At 32.6% G+C, this 18,374-nt stretch overlaps 1 protein-coding gene across 1 annotated transcript in view; it reads right to left on the minus strand.

The window, feature by feature from the left end:
- The window catches only part of CFAP47 (cilia and flagella associated protein 47), a 363,081-nt gene that overhangs the window by 171,548 nt on the left and 173,159 nt on the right, over positions 1 to 18,374 (minus strand). Inside the window, 4 exon segments of the mRNA XM_015594565.2 lie at positions 105 to 220; positions 4,043 to 4,177; positions 11,981 to 12,097; positions 12,384 to 12,481. Coding sequence (XP_015450051.1) covers positions 105 to 220; positions 4,043 to 4,177; positions 11,981 to 12,097; positions 12,384 to 12,481 — 466 coding nt within the window.

Genomic DNA, 18,374 nt, shown 5'->3' on the forward strand with positions numbered 1-18,374 from the left:
ATATATGTAGTGAAGAGTTCACTTTTTTATAATTATAATACACATCAAATCTCTAGGACTGATATGCTCAATGAAGTAAATTAAAAAAAAAAAAAAACACTTACTTTGGAGGAAGTGTCACAATATTCCCCGGTTGGGAGAGGGAGAATTCACCAGCATCTCTTCCAATAATTGTAGCTTTATACTCTAAGCTTTTTGAGCTTGAATTTTTCAGCAGAATCTATGTTGCAGAACAAGAGAGTATAAATAAAATCATGAATTTTAAAAATATACAACTTAACATTTCTTATGTTTATCAAAGAGAGCTACACATTTTAATCATAAAAATATTGGTTCCTAATGTACACAAATTGAAGAAAAACAGACTTTGTATTTGAAGACAGCACATATGTAGTTTAGCAGAAGTGATGTGGGAGAAGGAGCTTTCAAACAAGGAAATGACAGACGTAAAAACACCTGATAAACAAAGATTTGAAGTCCAAAGTTAGCAACTTGGATTTTATTCTTATTGAAAAGGAAAATCTTTGGAGAATTTTAAATATAGAACTTAAATAATCCAATTTACAAAAAAGATATGCTGGCTGCTCAGAAAGTTATAAGGAATGTAGGTTTAAAATCAGAGGTCCAGGTTGGAAATGATGGTTGCCTCATCTAGAAACAATAGTATAGCTAGGGTTTGGCTGTCCCTTCCTTCTTGATGCTAAGATATGCATAGTATTAGAGAATGAGTTATTTCCTTTTTAGAGAGAGTATTCCATTAAAAATGTGAGTATATAAGTGTTTATGTAGAATATAGTGGGAATTCAAAAAAACACACACACACACAACTTAGGAAGACGCAAGGTTATCATGGAAAGTACCGACCCAAAGGAAGGAGAAGACCTAGGGGAAATGGATGATTGGCCAAATTAGAGTAAAGAAGAGGTGAGTGCACTTAGGCATTCCAGGAAGTACAGTCACAGATATCTGAAGAGTTAATAATCAGCACTACATGTGATTACAGCAAATTGTAAGGAATATGGTAAAGATCTGGTAAAATATTAAATTATTTGGTAAAATATTTCAATGAAAACCTTGGTGACTACCAGGACAAGTATGCTGTTGTCGAAGAGTTTTGACATTCAGTTTTCCCGAGGATTTGGGGGTCTCATGTTGCTCACCTACTTAGAGATATCAGTTATAATGAAGACAAGACTACTACAGTATGTTATTTTTATTATATATATATGTAAGGACGTATGTATGCACCTAAAGAATTAATTAATTGACCATGTGATTTTTAAGTCCCAGAGAGCTAATTTTCATTTTCTGGAAGGAAATGTTGAAAATAATGGTAGAGTCACTGTGCACTAGTATTGGTTTATCATCCTGGAACTTGCATAACCAGCCCTAAAATCTTAAGGAAACCATTTATTCTCATTATGTCATGTCATATATGTATGACACAAAGGCACTGTGCTCACCTATGGTCAGATTATTCCACCCAACTCTAGCATTTCATGTAGGGGTGGTGAGTAGTAGGTAGACAGAGAGAAGGGAAAGCTGTTCAAGAGAAGGAAAGATAGCTGTGGAGCCGCAATTACCATTTTGCAGTGACAGTCATTCTTTAATGTGGTTCTGTGGTTTTGTTTCAAACCAAGGGGAAAAAAATAGTTCAACGGTTTCAAAACATGTCTCAGAAAATCAGAACATGCTACATATTTTCAGTGATCACTATATGGTTTAATGGTTCCAGTATTCTATGTTTTTGTTATTGTCATATAGCTACAGAAGTACTTTTTCAATTATAATAGTCATTTATGGCACTGAATGCATAGGGGCAAACTTTGTCTAAGATTCTCAGCAATTTCCAAATGAGTGATTTTTGTCAAATAAAATTTAAAATCAAACCTTGCTGTAATGGATGTTTCATTTTGTATTTACATTTAAATTTTATTTTTTCCTTCAAAAGATGCATCTTACATTTGAGAAAAATAGAAGCTGTTCTGTATATGTCATCTATAATCTTAAGTTATGAACAATATTTCTAGTAAAAAGTTAAATGCGGAAAAAATTATGTTTCCATTTTTATACGCTGTAATTGGATTTTTAATATCACAATTAAAAATTATGTTTAAATATGAGCTTGTGTTATTAACTACTTTTTAAAAATAACAGTTAAATGGCATAAAGAAATATAAACGTGCAGACAGAATTAGAGAATTGGTAATAAAACCTAGCTACAATAAATCACTGCTTAATCTAATTCAGACTCCTCCTAATCTTCTGCAGGCTTAAGCAAAACATTTCTAACACTTTGGAAATTTTATGTTGAAGTCAGAAGTCCTCTCCAACATAACTACAGCTCTAGGTTAGTCAGTACCCAAGGCCCTTGAATATTACAGTAGTTAGGGAATTATTATAATAAATACTTTGGAAAAAAAAACTTTAAAGAGTTTATATCTCTTTCTGACACAAAAAAAAGGGAAAAGAAAAAAATTAAATAACAGGGATCATATCTCAGAATTTGCTAAAAAATAAATCAAAAGGAGTGACTTTTCTGTCTCTAAATTGAGCCCTTTATGCTTTGACACAAGAACCTGAGCTTTTCCTGATTTTTAACTGACTTCTTACCAACCATCACTCCTATTGTCACAGAGGATACATAGTTATTTTTTTCAAAGAGGATACAATTATAAATCAACATCACCAGGACATATATGCTGAAGATCAAATATGGACAAGTTTTGCATCGGAAGTATAAAATTAATTCCCACTCATAAATATGAAGAGGAATATATAAAATGGCCTGAGGAAAAGAAATAAACATCATTTCACTGTAGGGAGCTAAAGCTCCCCAAATTCAAAAGAGTGCATGGATTATCTCGGGAGGCCTGCTTGCATAAAATAGAAAAGGCTGGTTCTGTGGAATTCCAGGAAGAAGAAGATTAAGTATAGCCTAAGGGAGTGTCGAAGGGAGTGTCAAAGGAAGTGTCAATTGTACCTGGATCTTCAGGATGTTACTTTTATTATGTTATTTTGGGATACACAAAGGAACAGATTGTGTTTAAAAGAAGGATAAGAAATAAACTCTGAGAGACAGTTGTGAGATCTGTTCTCCCTCCTGCACCCTGTCTGTCTTCTCTTTTTTCTCAGTCCCCGCTCCCCCATTCAGGTACCCGGTTTGACTTGGTCGGCTGGCTTCCGACATTTCACCAAAACAGTAAAATAACTTTTGTACAGAATAAGGTTCTATCAGCCCATAGTATCCTGAGAAAGAAGCAAGGAGACCACCTGTAAACCTGGTTGAAGAGCTTATGAAAACTAGAAGAAACAATCTTAGATAAATATAAGCGATTTAAAATTGTACGATACAAAATATTTCACAAGTGTTCATATGAAACAAATTGTTTGAGAAACAAATCTAGGTCAATGATCCCTGATATTTATCTAAGACAACACTTGCAAAATACGGACACATTTAAATATATTTGTTATGGTCACAGGACCTAAAATTTCATTTTCAATTTTTTTCTGAAAATTAAAAAATTCACTATTACACATTTAGCAGCTCCACCATATATAAAATCCTTTGGCAAAAATTAGGTGGCCCTGGTTGGAAGTGCTTCAATTATTACTTCCCTTTCCATATCCTCATTTGGACAAAATCCATCTGGACACGTAAACCGCTTTAAAAGGAAAGCTAAGCACATTCAGATCACAACTTTTCACTTATGGTGTCTGTCTTCTAGTGAATGAAATGGATTTCAAGTTTCCTGAAAGGATTTCCCCTTCAAAGTGCATAACTTTCATTTTTCACCTCCCCAAACTCCAATCTTCAAATGAATGAAAGACTCTTCATTTCATTGTAAGTGGTGATTATTGTTAAGCAAAAAGTGTCTCTTTCACTCTGCTACATGTTTGGTTAGAAGGAGCAACATTTGCTAAGGCTTATTGTATCATACTGATACTTCTGTTAACTTTGATTTGTGAAAGAAACATTAAACCCCCACCCCTTAAGTGTTTAACTCCATGTATACTTTGGCCATAAATATATCCTTACCTGTCTTGTTACAGTGTCATGTAGAGTACATTGAAAGGTCACCGTCTCCTTGGGGAGATATGTAGGGAGTCTTTCATACATGTAGACACAAAGCATGAGCATCAAGATTGGATTAGGGTCACAGATGTCAGAGGCCTAATTTAAAAGAAGAGAAATATAAATTAAAAGATATACAGATAAAATATATAACTAGAACTAAAAGCATAGTACAATTGTTAAAATATTTTAAAATTTTTAAAAATGTTACTGATCGACAATGATACTGAAATATTGACACAGCAAACAAAATATTGCTGTGAATCTGAAGAGCTTGACCTAAGTGTTAAAAGATGAACGAGATGTGTTCTAAGTATAGCAATTACCCAAGAGCCTCAAAGACTCCATAAAAGCCAGTCTGAGGTCAGAAGAATGCCATGCACTAGAAGTTCTGACTAATGTGAATGAGACACTATCCTTGAGATAAAGTATCATAGAATGTAGTAAAAGAAAACTTTAGAAGTAGACAAAATACTTAAATAAAAGATGGCAAAAGATTTTCAAGCAAAAGTCCAAGAGAGAAAGTAGCACATGAGATGACCTTGAAGGCTACTTGGATTTTAAACAGGTAGTGTTTGGTGTAAGGAAAAGAGTGTATCCTATCAGAAAGACAGAAAATTATAGGGCAAGACAATAGGGAAGTATAGTGTTTGTCTGGAAAGAAGTACAATTTGAAACACACATAAGGAAAGAAGATTCAGGTAGTGAGAGAAAAGACAAAGGAGTGCCAGGGCCACGTCGTGGAGGGCATGGATGCCAGGGTGAGAGAAATAACACAAGAGCAACAATTTAAGTAGATCTAGCAGAGGGTGGTTGGGGGAGCACTTTTCCCAGAACAGACAAATTATAATAAGGCAAAAAATGTAGTTATACTGATAGACAAGATACATTAGTGATAGTTGTTGGAACAGATTTAAAATCCAGACTACAGAGGAATAACCATAGAGACAATCAACATAGCCAGAATGTACAATGAAGCTAAAAAGTACAGTCAAGAGCAGAAGGAAGGATTCTTTCTACTGATTTATATAGCGCCTAGAACAAGGTGGAGGTAGTGGGGGAGAATTATTCATAGCAAAAGAGGATTGGGGTTGGTCTGAGGTGAGGATTCGAAGGTGTATAAAACACCACTGATAAAGAAGCAACTCTGTCATTGTCAGTGTACAGAGAGCTCTCTATACTTCCACAAAATGAAGATCTACTATGACTTAACGGCACACATTCAAGTTAGCAACTAAAAATAATCTGGGCTTGGCCTGGGAATGTAAATAGTGTGAGAGCGAAGGATATCCAATATGTTACGCAGCAGTCTCCCATTATCTGCAGTTTCACCTTCCACGGTTTCAGTTATCCATGGTCGACTGTAGTCTGAAAATATTAAAAGGAAAATTCCAGAAATAATTCATACATTTTGAATTGTGCATTGTTCTCAGTAGTGTGATGAAATGTCCCTCCATCCTGTCCAGGATGTGAATAATCCCTTTGTCCAGCGTCTCCATGCTGTATACACCTAACCCACCTGTCAGTCACTTAGTAGCCATGTCAGTTACCAGATCAACTGCCACAGTACTGCAGTGCTAGTGTTCAAGCCACCCTTATTTTACTTAATGCCCAAAGCGCAAGAGTAGTTATGTTGGCAATTCCAATATTCCAAAGAGAAGCTGTAAAGTGCTTCCTTTAATGAAAAGGTAAAAGTTTTCAACTTTACAAGGAAAGAAATAAAAATTGTATGCTGAGGTTGCTAAGATCTACTCTAAAAATAAATCCTCTAATTTGTGAAATTGTTACGAGGATAAAGAAATTCATACTAGTTTGCTGAGAGAGACCACATTCACATAACTTTTATTATAGTATATTATTATAATTGTTCTATTTTATTATTATTTATTGTTAGTCTCTTACTGTGCCTAATTTATAAATTAAACTTTATTGTAAGTATATATGTATAGGAAAAAACATAGTATATAATACATATATGGTATATAGAGGGTTCAGGCTTCTGCCGTTTCCGGCATCCACTACAGGTCTCCTGCAGATGTGGCGTAACTACTATATGTAGAACTAAAGCACTGAAATTTGGCAGCAGTTACCAGAGAATAATGATAGCCAATTTGATCATTTACTAGTCCACACTTCCAAAAACATTATTTTCCTTCTTTGGAAGAAGACAAGGGTTTATTCTTTCGTGTTTTGTCAATAAGCATTTTGGCTTACCAATAAGGGTGCCTGGGGAGGGGACTGTTAATAAAAAATCAGGGGGCTGGCTAGCCTCAGCTAGGTAGAAAAATGTTATTGAGGGTGGTTTGAGGAAAACTAAGAAATATACCAAACCAAAATTCCAAGGTTTCTCATCAATATTCTGTGGTCCCACATTTCTTCAATAAAGACAATGGTAGTCAACAGATATAGGAAAATTATTTAAGATAAGAACAAACTAAAAAATGAAATATACAGTATAGAGTTTAATTCTCACAAAGTGACGAATATGGCCCTCCTGGGCCTTGTGTGATGGGCCACCCTATGGATGTGAGCCAAATAGGGCTGTCTACGGTGATGGGAAATGAGTTTGCTGGGCAAAGGGGAACACTGGTGGCAGAATGCTCTGGGTTCAAGTCTGAGGTCAATAAAAGTCTCTTGAACACTGTTTAGTGACTAAAACATAAGATATGGATAGCAATATAAAAATTATTCTAAAAGATCATCTTCGAAGATCATGTAATAGGGTGAAAAATGTAGTAATTGAAAATGAAAAATTATGTTTATTTAAATGGAAAATATATTTAATAACTAAGTCATTAAACTTAAAAACTAGAGAAAAGAGCATTCTTACTTTTTCTTTATGACAAATATCAATGAAAATAATCTAAATTATACTTTACTGTAAATTACACAATTACACTTTAGACAATCCTAGGTTTAAAATGCAAAATGTTAAAATAAGTTAAGTATCCTTAAAACAAGATTTTCATGTGAAATATCTTTCAAAGACATAACCATTACTTTCTCTATATAGGTCTAACCAAGAAGAATTTCAATTATATTGGTCTATTTTTACTCCTGATGACAGTATTTCCTACTGGACTAACAAAAGACAGGGAATTAAACAAACAAAAATTCATGATAGAGAAAGATGCTGGAGTAGAAATCTTGTCAACTAAATTCAAGTCCTGCTACTACAGAGTGCTATGATCTTGACAAAATCAACTGGTTTCCCTAAAACTCAGTTTCCTTCTCAGTAACAAGAAGAGTTGAGATAATATGGAGCTTCATTCATTTAATTTAATTCATTTAATTTGCTATGAATTCAAGATATCACCAGCTTTCAAACTAGACACCAATCATAACTAGCAGTACCCACTGACATACTATAATCCCTCAGAGAACCTTCCCAAAAGCAATTTTCTCCTTTCTTCTTTACTAAGAATCTCAATTTGGGGGGTATCCCACTGCCTTTATCAAACTGGTTTAGCTATAATTATGAGATGTAATTCTGGTCAATGATATACAAAGGGAAATATGCTATGGGACCATCGGGAAAAGTTTAACTTATGGAAAAAGACAAGCACAAGAAAAGATGCTACTCAACCAGCCCCAAACATAGATATATAATGAAGGTGTTACATGAGAATTTCAGTAGGAATTTTGTGCTTATCAGTGCACATGCCCAAAACAAAGCCAGTAGGTTGAGAAAGGCTGAGGAAAATGAATCCCTGAAAACTTTGTTGAAAAACTGAATAACTCTCTCTATACTCTTCTACCTGACTTCATCTTATGTTAAGATTTTGAATTTATTTTTAAACCACTTTTACTTGAGAATTGTTATTTAAGGTTGAAACATCCTAGTTGCTAAAAACAAAATTTTAAAAATAAATAAATAAATAAATAATAAATGTTAGATTATCTATTTAGATCCCATCACTATCCAGTGAATTTTATGTAGTACAATCTCTATAAATGTTTATTATATTTATTTTTGTATCCAACTCTCTGAACAAGGAAATGAAAATACATTCTGTGCTGAGTCCAAACAATTGCCACAATATTTTTGCTTTAAATAAAAACCATGTTATGAAAAGGAGAATATGTAATAACTTAGTTCCCAAAATTCCACAATAAGACATAACACTTTCACAGAAACTTATCCAGCTGATTCAACAGCTGCAAAGGACATAAAAAATAAGAAACATAAACATTAATAAATTCAGTGCTGAATTTCACAGTATTCAACTATGGACCAGTACTAAGCATCACCATTATTCACTATAGCTAAGTTAATTGAAGAGCAATTTATTTATCTATCTATCTATCTATCTATCTATCTATCTATCTATCTATTTATTTGCTTACTTACTTATTTACTTACTTACTTACTTATTTACTTACTTACTTATTATTTTTTGAAGGGTGATATTTTTAAACTTTGTTATTTAATGTGATTGGTAAATCCAGGCTGATTAAAAGTTAGGGAACTGGAACTGGCTGGGAAAAGCTTGGTAATTTCTGCTAAGTGAATCATCAATTTCTCCATTCATCAAATCATGGATATCTCTGCATTTTTATGTAGTAGATACATTTTAAAATATTTTTGGCTATACAGTAAAATAAACATTTGAGTCAACATATCTGAGAAAATCAAAAAGCAAAGGAAAGAATCATAATGTATGATGAATTAAATTTTCTAAACAAAGATATTTTGTTTCTTGTGAATCCTCAGCAAATTCTCAGGAGCCACCTTAAACATCAAGTGTCTCATGCAACTTTTCCTGGTTTCCTTATTAGAATGATGTCTTTCCCCTTTGAGTCTCACAGTACATTGTTTGTGTGTCTATTGTGTCATTCACTGTCTGCTTCACATCAGCTTTTTCATTTACTGGTCACTCTTTGTCAGCAACATTTTTGAAAGTATAAGTGTGCTTTAACCATATTTTTACCCCTTGCAGGGTCTATCCAGTGTCTTTCATGAAGGAGCTTTGATAATTTGCCCAATTGATGGAAATTTTAATATTTTTTATTTTTCCAAACCAAAATCTTTTATTAGACTTTGTCTCTGAAACTCTCTTATTAAAAAAATAAATAAAAAATTAAAACTCTCTGACTCAAATTCTTGATTACAGTTTCTCTTTACAACTCTACTAATATAAAAGAATGTAAACATTAAACCTGGTACAAAGTGACTTTAACATACAAGTGACTTTAAAACAAGGAGAAAGCAAACATTTACAAAATACCATTTTTTTAGTAGGTATTTATATCGAGCCTCTTTATATCAAGCCACATCTGGGCACTAGCATTGTCAATCCCTCTGCATCATGGAATGGAAAACTCAGAGTTAATTGTAATGGACCTTCTCCTCTGCCCCTCTGTGGCAAACCTCACCACATCTCCTATATCAGCACATTATTCTAAGTCCTCATTAAAGCTATTTGAATAAATACTTTCCTCCTTGACCAACTGAAACTGCATTTTGATTGGTCTGCGTTCTCTGTCTCCAGACTCTCTCCTATCAGTCCATCCTAAACACTGTTGTAAAAGTAAATGCCTTTATTCCCATAATCCCTACATGGTAAACTCCTGACTTTTTATGCTGATCTAAGAGCCCAATATATGCGTATGTCATTTTTCTAATCTTAAATTTCAACTGAGGCAACCTAGTCACACATTTTCCTTCATGTATGTCATTTGTTCACATTTGTTAAAAAAGAGATGACTGACCCAAAATAGAGTCACTTGTACTAGGCTCCTGTCACCAAATTGAGACTTAATACTAACCTAATTGCAGTTTTAGCCTCTCCCAGGAATGGAACCTTAACCAGTCAGTCTGGAATTTCCTGATAAGCACTAGTGAGGTAATCTGCCTGACAGAACACTGCCATCTCCCAAAGAAATGTGACCTTGCCTGAAACAATCCACTCTTTGCTAGTCACTTCCTTGTCCTGCCTCCCTTTATCTATAAAAACCTTTCATTTTGTACAGCTCCATGCATCTCCTTTCTAGTTACTAGATGAGATGCTGCCTGATTCATGAATCTTTTAATAAAGCCAATTAGATCTTTATATTTACTCTGCTGAATTTTTTTTAGCACATTCTGCATTCTGTTTATGCCATATCCTCAGAGTAAACACCTTCCTCTCTTACTACTACCAATCCAAATCCAATTCACCATTCAGGAACCCAAATAAGTCCTGCCTCCTCCACAAAGTCTTTGGTGTATCAGTCTAGATCACACTGATCTCTTCCTTTATCTGAATTCCGTACTTTATTTTTTACACATGTTGACAATTAAATGAGTAGAATATTATTTATCATTTAACACACATATATCTAGATAATTCAATGAGTTTTTATATTCTTTAAAGTCAGGAATTACTTACTATACTATTTCATTATTCTAAAGTAATAAAGGGGTCAAAAATGTTAAGCATACAATATATTTTTGATTATTGCTATTGAAGACAATGTAAAAAGCTAGATGGAATTATAACTTAGAGGTCCACGCGTCATAAAAATGTATTTTACCACTGTGATCGCTACATAAATACTTATCTTAAAACCAAAGTGAAATATTTTCTTTTTTGCTACTAAATTAGAAAACGATAATATGATATCTATAGTCAAACAACTCTGCTCCTTTAATTCATTCTTAGAGCTCAGTAAGGTAAATAAAGCAATAAAACTGGACCTATCACTAGAACTTTCTTATTATGTATAGTTGGATATACATAATTATATACATTTAAAAACAGCCAATAGAATTCTATGAAGTAATATTTCATTTCTACATTTTAACAATCTCCTGTGAAAAGACTTTCAATTTAGACTTAAACTTTGTGAAGAAAGGAATATTATGAAGGAGTCAACTAAAATTTTTCCAAAGAAGACATACTAATGGCCCACAGATATATGAAAAGATGCTTGACATCACTTATCATGAGGGAAATATAAAACAAAACCACAATGAGATATTACCTCACACTGTTAGAATAGCATTTATCAAAAAGACAAGAAATAACAAGTGTTGAAAAGGATACGGAGAAATGAGGACCTTTATACACTGTTAGTAGGAATGTAAATTGGTAGAGCTGTTATGGAAAACAGCATGAGGTTCCTCAAAAAATTAAAATCAGAACTACCATGTGGTCCAGCAATCCTATTTCTGGGTATATCTCCAAAGGGAATGAAATCAGTGTCGCAAAGGTATCTGCATTCCCATATTCAACTGCAGCATTATTCACAATAGTGAAGATATGGAAACAACCTAAGTGTCTCTGGACAGATGAATGGATAAAGAAAATGTGGTATACAGCTACAATAGAATATTATTTAGTCATAACAAAGAAGTAAATACTGCCATTTGTGAAAACATGGATGAACCTAGAGGACATTATGTTAAATGAAATAAGCCAGACACAGAAAGACAAGTATTGTATGATTTCAATTATATGTGGAATCTAAAAAGTCAAACTCATAGAATCAGTGAGAAGAACAGTATCTGCCAGGGGGTGGGGATGGGGGAAATGGGGAGATGTTTGTCAGAGGGTACAAACTTTCAGTTATAGGATGAGTAAGTTCTGTGGATGTCATGTAAAGCATAGTCAGTATATTTAATGGTGGATTGTATACTTGAAATTTGCTATGAAAATAGATCTTAAGTTTTCGCACCACACACAAAATAATGGTAACTATATGAGGTGATGGATATGTTAATTAACTTGATTGTGGTAATCATTTCACATTGTGTACGTGTATACATTACATTACGACACTGTATACCTAAAAAAAATCACATTATACAAACTAAATATAAACAATTTTTGCTTGTCAATCATACCTAATTAAGCTAGGAAATAAATAAGAAAAGAAGTCATAAAATATTTATAGAATGTGTGATATAAAGGCACCCACCTGTATGCCCATGCTAAAGCCAATTTCACGAAGAACATTCACAATAATCAGGCAATTGTGAAAATACTGTTCAGGACTTTTTGGTTTTGTATACATATGTACAAAATGAGACTCAATCTGGAAAAAACAACAATCAAACCCTTCAATAATAGAATAAAAATGGCTAATTTTTAACTGTTCTCCGTAGTTCAATAAAGAATTGTTTAAATATTAACATTTATCAGTAGTAGCTTACTGCAATTAAAATACAAGAATAAGCAAAGGGAATGCTAGGCATGCAGATTGATGGGTTACATAAAATCAAAACATTTAAAAGAATCAGTCCGCTGAAAATACTGTGAATTTTAATTACTAAGTTCTTTCAAATAACAGAAAACTATTCTGCATAAAAAATAATTCTTACCAAAAATGGGCAATAGGCTCCCAACTGTGTGGCAAAAACAAGGCCATCTAAAAGGTCTTTGTCAAAATTTACTATCCATCTCTCAGAGGGAATAGTACCTGTTCCAAAAAAAGAGAGAGTAATTATAAAAATAGTTTTACTTTTCTAAAAAGATACTTTATGGGAATTTGAGCAATGGTCAAAGAAACATTTGTCTTTGTTTGGAAAAGAAAAATCATAGTATTTTGGAAATAAAAACAAAATTTAAACCTCAGAAGATTAATACCAGAAAATATATTTGTAAGGTTTTATAAGCAATTGTAACCCTTCTCCTTTATTTCTATTGGAATAACTTTGAAGAGTATATTACCATGTAGTAATGGAAGAAAAATGCAGGATTTCAAAATTACTCATTCTGTTGAGTACCTTGGAGTTTAAATGTTTGATCATGATCAATATGGTTAAGGAGACTCATAAGGCATAGTGTTACTTGTAACACTAAAGTTTTAATGCCAGCTTCACTATTTGTTGCAGAAATTCCTCCACACATGGGGTAAGAATGTGGAAGGGGTTGGAGAGTTATGGCTTAAAGAAACCAGAACTGATCTATAAAAGATAACATCAGATGGAGGAGTAATAAAAGGAATTCTCAGTTATGGAAATGACTACTACGTTGAGACTAAAACAAAAAGTGAAAGCATCTGGATATTTAATAAATATCTGAAAGACTATCCTATATTAGAGAGGGACATAGGGTGTTATAAACATTGGAAATCATTGCAATGTTAAATGAGACATTTCTTTTTTTAAAACAATTCCAAAAGGACCTAGATTCTTAATGGTTTGAGATGATCTCTTGTCTGAAAACAAGGGGAAAAAACTGATGATCTTTATAAACCCCGATTCTCATGTTTTGTGAAGAAAACATGACTGGATATGTTCATGACATGTATATTAATTTCACAAACCAGGATTGCTTTACATCTAGAAATGGAAGACTTAGTTTTCTCTGGAATGTTTTGGATATTTCAGAGAAATGGTGCCTGGTGCTTTTTCATCTGAGATGCTATAACATCGAACATTTCTATAAGATTTCTACAGCATATTATTACAAAATCGATAGAGCAAACAAAGATCACTAGAAATTTTCAATTAATACATAACAAACAACATCCTGTACTATAGTTTTCAAACTATTTTTTCCTGATAGAAACTTCTAAATAACTGTACATTTTATATAAAATGTGATACAATCAAAGTAATGATTTTAAAATGCACATTATTAGTTGGCTGAATAATTATAACCTAAATGTACTCCTCTTAATGTATTTTTACCACTCATGGCTTTTGATAAAAGGGTCTCTTTTTTGTAGCCAATATTCATTTTTCTATGAACTAGAAGCAGTTCTAAATTTAATCCTAAAAAGGCAATTTACTAGCCTTTTAAGTTGATAGTGAATCAGTCAGTCAGCAGTGGATATAGCCGTGTCCTCTAAATATCCCATCCTTATCTTGTACAAACATTAGAGAAGGGATAGATATTCCCCTGAAGGAGTTTAACATCTTGTGGAAGGAAGATCACACCCACGACATGAAAACACCTAATGAAAAATCTTATTAGAAGCTAATGAATAGATAACAATATAGCAAAAACTAAGAGTTATACTGTTACTATCAAGTTCACCAACTGCAATCCAGCATCACAAGATTCATTATTATCTATCCCTTTCCCTTATTCTAACTTCTTTCTTCAATAATTAAAAACTTGGCTCTCATTATCTACAATATATTTACTTGTTTGTTCAACCTCAGTATACATATACTCTCAGAATAGTAAATCCATACCCCTGTAAGAAAGTAACGTGTGTTTAGTTCTTTTTGTCTTTAGTTCTACAATATGCAATTATGATACTTTTTTCAAAAGCTAATAAGTCAGCCCCTTTCTTCTCCACCACATTCAGTGAGATCAAACATTTGGAATGCAGTTATTTTGTCATTTGTCACATTCATTTGTCATAGTCTGCATTCCATCCTGGATTAGTTCCATGTCTAACATTCTTTGTGCAGTGTCTATGATATTGAGAGACAGACTGTTATGTATTTACTACCACATTTCCATACAGAAAAGTTTCATCACTCCCAAAATTCCCATGTGCATTTTAGATATTTTCATAGATATTTACCAATATCTATGAAAAAATATGATAGGATATCCATTGAAGTTACATCGAATCTATAGATCAATTTGATATCTTAACAATATTTAGGCTTATAACCACATGTGCATGGTATACTTCACTGTTTATTTAGTTCTCTTTAATTTTTTATCAGTGTTTTATAGTGTTCAGCACATATATCCTGCACATATTTTGTTAGTTTTATGCTTAAGCATTTTGTTCTTTGGTGCTATGGTACATTATATACTTTTGATATTTCAAATTCCAATTGTTTACTTCTATTATATAGAAACAGAATTTATTTTTGTATACTGATTATATATCCTACAACCTTGATAAACTCATACTAGGAGAATGAGTTCAAGGAGAATTTTTGGAGATTCTTCAAGATTTTCTATTTAACTATCATGTCGAATTTCAGCCCCTTTCCCAGGGGTAGAGGTGGTGGGTTTTTTTAAGTTTCTTTTGGCAGCTGCAATGAGTTTTCAGCAGGGCCCTAAGGATGACAGTATGCATTGTCCTTCTCCCCAAAGATTAAAGCTTTAGTTCTATAGGGAATATGAGATTCTGCACAAATTGCTTGCCTCTTGCCTAGGTCTGCACTATAAGGGGCATATTCTCCAGACTCATTCCAGTCATTTCTGTGAACAATCAATGAGATTTGTGGAGTAAAAACCTGCAAGAAGACAGACTCCTCCTATAACTGTTACCCCCTGTGACTTCATGCTCTTTCACTAGTGTATGCTTGGCTACTACCAATTCACCTACTATCCTATCTCAACTCTCATCAGTGTCTATCTGTCTCTACAAGTAGACGATGGCTGTCATCTCATTTCTTCATGTAAGCACATACTCCTTCTTGGATTCGGGCCACTTTGTTGGCCTACAGCCTCAACTTCCTAGTGGAGCTTTTAAAAACTGAGAATTTACTGTTGGTATGGCTTCTGCTGTTGTAACAACAATGCTCATTCCACTCTTCTACCTCCCTGAATGGTAACCAAGTAGTATGTACTTTTATTCAACCCATCACAACTGTGGAACTCCTTTTAAATTACTTGTCAAACAGCACGTGGCATGGGCTACTGCTGTTCAAACATGGCTCTCAGTGTGAATAGGATGGCAACAATTCTCCAAGACAATGTTGAGAAGAGGTAAAGACCAAACTCCAAAGCTCTTCTCTAATCTCTGATTCTAGGTCTGTATCTTACCATTCATAGACAAGGCTGCTGCCAAGTAAGAACCCCACCACAGTTTTTATTCCAGCCTTAAGTAAGTCAAGGATTTTCTCTGCTTTAATATTAGTTCCTCTGATCTAGGCTATTCTCTCTTCTATGCTCCTAAGATTTTGCTACCCAAAGTGTGCTATGTGAATCATTAGCACCTTCATCAACTGGAAATTTGTTAGAAATGCAGAATTTCAGGCCCTGTTCAACACCTACTGCAACATAAAAACAATTTAACAAAATCTCCAAGTGATTTCTACTTGTATTACTGTCTGAAAAGTATGGATCTAGGGTTGTTTTTAGAGAGAGAACCAGTAGTCTCAGTTAGTCTTCATTTGTCAGGAAACCAGAAAGTTCAAGTGATGTTTCACAGATTTTTAAACATTTTAATTTGGAAGTTACATTTTTATCTGTTTTTATATTATATCACTTACAATAGAAAAATAAAAATATTATTAAAATGTTGGTCCTAAATAGTATTATGAATTAAGAAATATGGCTATTCTTAAACATAAAACAATCATTTCATGCATTGAAGGAATATGAGCATTCCCTTATTTTTATAAATATCATAATTGCTATATAAATTATATTTAGGTGATTATAACAGTACGTTTTTATAGCAGCTTTATTGATATATAATTCATATACTAATTTCACCCAATTAAATTGTCTAATCCATTGTTATTTATTATTTCCACAGAGTTTTACAATGATTATCACTACACTATCTAATCTTAGAAAGTTTTTATCAATGCATAAAGAAACCCAGATTATGAACTATCACTCTCCATTTACCTCTTCTCTCATTTCCTGTAAAAAAACTAAGCTACTTTCTGTAGTATAGATTTGCCTATTCTGGTCATGTCACAGAAATGAACTCATAAAATATGTGCCCTTTTGTGTTTTGGCTTCTTTCACTTAGTGTAATGTTTTCAAAGTTAAAGGCTGTAGCATGTATCAGTGCTTCATTTCTTTTCATGGCTGAATAATATTCTACTTTATAAATATACCACATTTTGTTTATCCATTTATAAGTTTATGGGCATTTGGATTGTTTTTACTTTTTGGTCATTATAAATAATGCTGCTTATGAACATTTATTTAGAAGTTTTTGTGTGAACATATGTTCTGAATTATCTTGAGCATAAACCAATAAGTGGATTTGGTGGAACATATCGTTTTTTAATCTATTTGCAATTTTGAGAAATCGTTAAACTGTATTCCAAAGTATCTGCAATATTTTTCAATCTCTCTAGCAATACATGAGGTTCTAATTTCTATAAATCCTTGCCAATCTTGTTAGTCTGCCCTCCTTTCTTTTTCTTTTTTAAAATTTTAGTCATAATCAAGTTGGTGTCAAGTGGAATTGTTGTGATTTTGTTTCGCATTTCCCTAATGACTAATTAGAACATTTTTTTTTTCATGGCCATTTGCTTATCTTCCAATTTTTAGAAATATCTGTTCAAATCCTTCGCCCATTTTTTAATTGGGTTATTTGTTTCCTTATTGTTGAGTTGTATTTTTTATATATTCTTGGCACAAGTCTCTTTGCTAAATATGTGATTTTGATGTTGCTATGTTCTTTGAAATGTGCATTTCCTCTTCTTATTCTATTAATATAATGTATAACACTGATTGGTATTTATGTTAAACCAATCTTGCATTTGTAAGATAAATTGCATTTGGTAATTATGTTTAATCCTTTTTAAACATTGCTGGATTCTCTTTGCTATTATTTTTTGAATAATTATGTGCATTTATTCATAATAGATAATATAGTACATTTTTAATTATTTCAAAGCACTTCATAAATGCAATACAATATATGCTTTAATGCAGAAATTATCTTGCTCCTAAAGGTAGTCGAATTATGAAGATATGTGAACTCTAAATAAGTATAAGATCAGCTACATACACTAATTATAAGATCAGCCACATGAGATTAAAATAATGTATGCAATACTTGGTAGAACTTCCATATAAATACAACATTAAATAGTAAAGAAAGTAAAAATTAAAAAAAAATCTTCTGTACTAAGGTGATAATTACTATGGAGAAAAATTGATTAATAAAATAAGAAGATATAAGAAAACAGTATCCAAAATAAAAAAAAAGGAAATAATTATAGCAGTTATATATAAAAGAACAGATACAATGGATAATATGCCAATATATATTTAAAATTCAGATAATCTTCATTAATTTCATAAAATGTGTTACAAAATCTCACTCAGAAAATAGAAAATAAAGAATTTATTTATTTAAAATCTTCCCACAAAAGAAATAATAGGTCCAGATAGTTTTATCAGTAAATGCTTACAAAACTTGGGAAACGAGCAAATTCACTCTTATAAAAAGGCCTTCAAAGTCTACAAAAGAGAGAATGTTCTCCAAGTCATTGCTGAGGTTTGCATAAAATTAAAACAAAACAATTAAAAAGTACGGAAAATAGTTACAAAGTATCACTCATGTAAACTGAAGCAAAAAACTAAAATTTAGTAAACTAATTTTAGCAAGGTATTAAAAAAAGATTAGCTATCATGGCAAAATTGAATTTGTGCAAAGACTGTAAGGTTAGTTTACATTTAAAAATCATTTTCTTACCATA

This window comes from Pteropus alecto, unplaced genomic scaffold (assembly GCF_000325575.1).
Source record: "Pteropus alecto unplaced genomic scaffold, ASM32557v1 scaffold258, whole genome shotgun sequence".
Taxonomy (NCBI): domain Eukaryota; kingdom Metazoa; phylum Chordata; class Mammalia; order Chiroptera; family Pteropodidae; genus Pteropus; species Pteropus alecto.